The sequence below is a fragment of the Sceloporus undulatus genome, chromosome 2 (assembly GCF_019175285.1).
Source record: "Sceloporus undulatus isolate JIND9_A2432 ecotype Alabama chromosome 2, SceUnd_v1.1, whole genome shotgun sequence".
Lineage (NCBI taxonomy): Eukaryota > Metazoa > Chordata > Lepidosauria > Squamata > Phrynosomatidae > Sceloporus > Sceloporus undulatus.
Window position 1 is genome coordinate 28,428,806 of NC_056523.1, and position 6,422 is coordinate 28,435,227.

A 6,422-nucleotide genomic window follows, 5' to 3' on the forward strand; every position below is an offset into this window, starting at 1 on the left:
TGTTTTGGACTTCAGCTCTCAGAAATTCTTATTGTTGGCCAAGCTGAGCTTCTGGGAGTTGAAGTCTAAAAACATAGAGGATCAAAATTTAGAAACCACTGAAATAAAGGTTTAGTGACCAGACCAGTTAGCTTTTTCTTATGGAATAGGGAATACATATTGCTATCTTGTCCTTTGCCTCAGGCAATAAAATGTTTTTGACTGATCCTGCATGTGTGACTGTACTTTTAGAACAGGTCAGGAATCTTCATGCGCATGCGCGCGTACACACACACACCTATTGCATGCAAGTGTATGCTGTTGTTTTAAGCTCTCATTTTCTGGCCTGTGGCTGACTTTGATATGTGTGTGTGTGTGTCTGTGTGTGTGTGTGTGTGTATGTGTGTGCCTTAAACCTGTGCATTCTCAGTAACTCATAGTTTACACCTCAGAACTATGGAATCACAGAGCTGGAAAAGACCACAAGGTCCATCAGGCCCAACACCCCACCTTACAATAATACACAGTCAAAGCACTCCTGACAGATGGCCATCCAGCCTCCATTTAAAAACCTCTAAAAATGGAGATTCCACTACACTCCAAGGCAGCATACGTAATTCCTCTATTGAACAGCTCTTACTGTCAGAACTCCTAATGTTTAGGTGGAAACTCGTTTCTTGTAGCTTGAATCCATTGTTCCGTGTCCTAGTCTCTGAAGCAGCAGAAAACAAGCTTGCTTCATCGTCAATATGACACCCTTTCAAATATTTAAACAGGGCTATCATGTCAACCCGTAACCTTCTCTTCTCCAAACTGAACATACCCATCTCCCTAATTTGCTCCTCAAGGGGCGTGATTTCTCTTCCCGATGTCACTGGCGATAACTCAGGATTTGACTGCATCACTTAAGGTTGTTTCCGATAACTGAAGTATTCAACAGATTAATTCTAATGGAACTCTTCTCATTCTGCATCATCCCCACACTAGCTTAAAGGACAGCTCACACTTCTTCCAACAACAACATGCTGCCTGTGGCATCTTCAAGACTAATCATTTTTGTTTGGCATTTTTGTTCATGGAGTGTAGCCCACTTCCACAAATCCATGTTGTGTGCTATGTTACTTCATAGAACACCATGTTTCTGTAGGACTGAATCAGTGGTGCTTCCTGCCAGAGCTAAGACTCCCTGTGCCTTTAGATCTGTAGAAGTTTCCTCTACATCCCATCCTTCACAGTGGCAAGGATGAAAAGTGCAGAAATCCAGGAGTTCTCAATGCTGGCACCCATACTGTTCAGTGTGTCCCATGCACACTGTGTGCATGAAATCTGCTGAATGGTGGATTTTCACCAAAGAAAAATCTAGCTTTTCCAGCAAACTTCTCTACAAACTTTGAATGATTGTAGTGTTTTAAAGCTCTGGGATTTATTATTTTTTAGCACTTAAGATTTATTTTTATCATAGCAGCATAGCAGATTAGGCATAGGTCTCTATGTGTTTGTGTGTCTGCATCCAGTAACCCATATGAGATAAAGATGGCTCTAATTTTATTCTTCCTTTTGAGATTTCCCAGATAATCTCCCTAAAATAATGGATTGTGTCCTTTGTTGCATTATATAGTAATGTGGCCGGTTAAGCTTATAATAACATGCTTAGGTTGTGAGTTGTAAATTGGATTCTCTTTGCATTCAGCACATTTAAATGTTAGCTGTTCATTCTGCCTAAGTCGATTGTGTGTTCACTAGGGAGCAGATACAGAGCAGAAAAAGTGATAAATAAAGAGATTTTACTGGTTTGATTTAGCTTTGTACATTTACCAATCCGTGAAAAACTCCTGTTAGCGTTGGAAATAGTATAACAGTACTCAAACCACAAGAGTATGTTTATTTTTTCAGCATACTGTAATTGATCATTACTTATTTGCCTCCTTCAATAGGATTAAAGGCACTGTTCAGTTAAAATCATAGATGCAAATTATAATTTTCCTATGGATCTTTTTCCTTTCCTTTTCTACTGAAGTTGGAGCTTAGTAGAGAGCTAGACTCTGCTAATGCCACTCTTGAACACATCTGCTGAGCAAGAGATAATGAATAATCTTTTTTGTGCATAACCACAACTCTGTGTGTCAGGTGTGCTGTCGACTGCTCATAGTAATGAGTGAATCTGAAACAAGAAATGGATGGGTGGGAGGGATCTTTGTATTATGTTAATGAGTTGTGTATGCTTTATTGAACAGAAAAATCTAAGACTCTCACACATAGCTGTCCCAGAAATATAATGATTTCCTGGCAATTATGGGAATTTCAGTTAAGGCCAAAGGTACAAATGATACAGACAAGTGGTTTCTACCATCTTTCCCGAATATAGACATTACATTGAATGTACTGGCATGCCAAGGAAACTATCCGAGTACTGTTTCTATGGCCTGCAAAAAGCTCAGAAAAATATGACTCCAGTGGTAGAGATTACCACATGGCATGAAGGATTTCCAAAATGCTGATCAATTTAAAATCCTCTTCTGCAATAGTCTATCCTGTGTAAACATATCCTGCAACCTCCAATTTCAGTATATTTCTTTGCCACTCATCCAACTGTTAGTATTCATTTCTCTTAGGCTTCAGTTTCCTGCCTTTTGTTTATATGGGTTTGTCACACATCAACCTAAGTGAGAAAAACACTCTTTGAAAACAAGAAAATGAGTGTGAAAACCACAAAAGAGACTAAGCTAGTTGTAAGCTATGTCTGGGACTAGTTCTGATTCTGTTTTCTATCTCTATGAGGTAAATACAAGGAAATAATGAAGAAGAAACAATGGCATTAATGGAATCTGTAAGCATTCTTCAGTCAACCTGGCAGAACTACATATTACACTGATTATGAATTAACAAATTTGCTGCTTTTCTGAAGAAAAGCTCCTTCAGAAGGGAAAATATTGGTGAAGAAGGCGTGTGTGAGGGAAAAAGACAGAGATTAACTGTAGACTTGCCATATTTTTTCATTTCAGTTATCCCTCTGGAAATCATTTTAATTTTTGCACAGTTCCAGATGTGTCTTGACTCTTAAATATATGTCTGGATAGGGAATGAAGAAGCTTGAGGAGGGATGATTAGAATGAAAAAGCAAAAGGTGGGGCAACAAGGGTTTACAGCTCCTGGATCTGTTTTCTCTTACAAGAGTGAGCTAAGGTTTATGTATGTGTTCTTGAGTTTGTGATTTGTGTATATTTTGTCCTAACATTTTACATTTTTGCACAATTAGCATATGTTTCAAGGAAGTCAATTCACCTTTGACCATTACTGATACTATCTTCTGACCCTTACTGAAACTATTGTCCCCCTGCTAAGCAATATATATATATATATATATATATATATATATATATATATATTAGTTTATGTCAGTTTCTTATAAACATATAAGCAGACATTCAAAGGATATGTGTGGGTATAAAGCTGGTATACACTGGCCCTTCTCCCCACATACTCATACTTACTACCTACACCCCCAACCTTCATGCTTTGAATGCAAAGACATGAATGAGGAGTCTGAGAATTCTTCCTCTGAAGACAGTTCATCTGTGAGTACCAGTTGGTCTTTGAACATTTAGAAAAGATTGATGTGATTACTAAGACGCAACATGGGTTTTTCAAAACAAGGCATGCCAGACTAATCTGTTATTTGATATATTTACAAAATCAAAGGAACACTGCAGATGTTGTGTGTGTGTGTGTGTGTGTGTGTGCGTGAGCGTGCGCGTGCGTGTTTGTTTAGTAAGGCTTTCAGCAATGTCTCCCCAAAATATTCTTGTGGACAGTTTTAAAAAAAAGATGGGTTCATTGGTGCTTCTGTCAGGTGGATTTGTTGCTGGCTGATGAACTGAGTCCAAACAAGGATAACTAACAGTTTCTGCTCTTGAAGAGAAGTGACAAGTGGAATGCTTCTGGGTTCCATCTTGGGTCTGGTGCCGTTCAACCTTTTTATACATCATTTGGATGAAGAATAGAGGGATGCTCATTAAATTTGTAGAGAACGTAAACATGGGAGGAATAGGCAACACCTCAAACGACAGAATCAAGATGCAAAATCACTTTAACAGAATGAAAAACTGGGCCAAAACTAGCAAAATTAATTTCAACAGGAATTAATGTGTATTTCTACATATAGCCAGGAAGTATCTGATTCACAAATATAGGATGGTTGACACATGCCATGACAGCAATATATATTAAAAGGATCCACAGGTCTGAGAGACCACAAGCTAAACGTGAATCAATAGAATTCTGCAATGCAAAGAAATGTAATAAGTGTAATTCTATGTTAGATCAAAAGTATTACAATTCTGTATATGAAGGGAAATACAGTGGGCCCTTGGCACCCACTGGGGTTTGCTTCCAGGGCCCCCATGGATACCAAAATCCATAGATGCTCAAGTCCCATTACTGCAGTGGGGTTTTGCTTTCTGAAACGATATTTTATTGACTATTTTAAGCCATGGATGGTTGAATCCATGAATAAAGAGTCTCTAGGATAAGAAGGACCAATTGCAATAACCACTCTATTCTGCTTCAGTCAGACTTTACCTGGAATAGTATCCATTTCTGAGCAACATGTTTAAAACAGATACTGACAAACTGGAAGTGCAACAAAGGCGATATAGGAACTGGAAGTCAACCTCTGTGAGGAACAATTGAGGAAGTTCAGTGTATTTAGCCTGGAGAAGAGAAGACTGAGATGGCTGATATCAAACATCTGAAGGGTTATCACAGGGGTGATGGAATACGTTTATTTTCTGCTGTTCTGGAAGGTAGGACCCAAACCAGTGCGAATTTCAAGACGATTCTAATTAAATATCAGGAAGAACTAGCTCTCCCCCGCCCCAAAGACCTCTGTATTCTAGTACAAAACAGAGTAGATTGCTTAATCCCTAAACCTGTCCATCTTGGCAATGAACCATTGGTGCAACTCATGGGATAGCTGTGTACTTATGTAGCACAGTGCTGCATTTGAACACCAGGTTACAAATATCTTAATTAATTTCCTCTGAATTTGCTGCTTTGTTGATTTATCTTGGCTTATGTGTGTTCTGTACTGGATAACACTGTGGTCTGGTTCTCTGAAACTGGAGCACAAAGGTATTGTGAAAGGACAGATATGTGCACTATCAACGCAGAAGATGAAATAAATACAACTTATACAATGTTGTTAGACCTTCTCTTGTACTATAACAGCTCAATTGACCTCAGTTGAGAACTCTGTTTTATGTCTTCTAAGACTTTTGTCTGAAAAAGTGACTCTACTTTGATAACTTGATATTTCTATATTTATCCAGGACATTTTTTTATCTGTAGCAGTGAAAGAAGCAAGTGCAGAGCTATCAACTCAACCCCCACCTCAGATAATGATGCTATCCCTAATGTTTTATTGCCTTCTAAGACTTCTTTTTGATTTAGCCTCCTTCCCCTTTTATTTTATTATATTATAAATCTTAAGTGTTCATTGTTTAGTGAGGACCTGTTTTAAATGTAAGAACCAAGCCACTCGATAGATAGCATCTTTCCCCCTCCTCACCTTTAGAAGATTAAATTGAGACACTGTTCTGTCTAGTGCCAGATTTAACCAATCCTGTATCCTTTACATATAGGTCAATCAGAGGGACAATCCAGCACTGGAACCTATTATCCATGGGTTGAAGGGTGTCGTACATCATGGTGAGTGGCTACTTAAAGTTACCTTTTGCTGGGAAGAGTAGATGGCTTAGGATATTGTCCTTAATGGAATGGGTCATCCTTTCAAAGGACATATCGAGGCACATATTTTTCATACACTGATGTTTAAGGGCACTGAAGCTATTATTCTGTTAGAATAAATTGGAAATTCATTGGTTACCTGGAAATATGTTTAGGGTAATATTATGAAATGTGTTCTTTTCAGATAGAGTTGTTGTATGTGTTTACTGAAAATTATTTTTTTAAATCAATAAATGGGCATATTACTAATTCTGTTACTTTTTGAACTTTTTTTCTGTTTGCTTTAAATATACTTACTTGTCCTTTCAAAGTTTTCTATTTGTTTATAAATTGATTGTTTTTCAGATTTAGGGAGCTGATAATGAAACAGAAAATTAAGTATTGTGAAAATTAATTAAAGTTTGCAGCAGGAGGGCATCCTGCTGTCACTGACATAAATGTAACCATTCAGCTGTTCTGATGCGCATAAAGCTATTATAAATATATCTTAAATTTTTGAAGAAGTTTTATTGCGAAAAATTCTCAGACCCTTATCATTGGTAATGCACCATTAGCAATTACAACGAAGCAGGGTCTAATTTCAAAAGCACTTGTCACATTTTTAATGTAATGATTTGTAAAGTTTTAATAATCTCATTATAATTTGCAAGGCATCTGCAAGAACAGAGCTAGGTACCCTAATAAATCTCTGCTCCATC

The 6,422-nt window shown here is 37.6% G+C and overlaps 1 protein-coding gene across 8 annotated transcripts in view; it reads left to right on the top strand.

The window, feature by feature from the left end:
* PTPRG (protein tyrosine phosphatase receptor type G) overlaps positions 1 to 6,422 on the top strand; it is a 745,385-nt gene that overhangs the window by 533,483 nt on the left and 205,480 nt on the right. For all 8 annotated transcript variants that reach the window (XM_042447272.1, XM_042447274.1, XM_042447270.1 and 5 more), the window contains exon 6: positions 5,619 to 5,685. In XM_042447272.1, the coding sequence (XP_042303206.1) occupies positions 5,619 to 5,685 (67 nt within the window). The remainder of the gene's footprint in view (positions 1 to 5,618; positions 5,686 to 6,422) is intronic.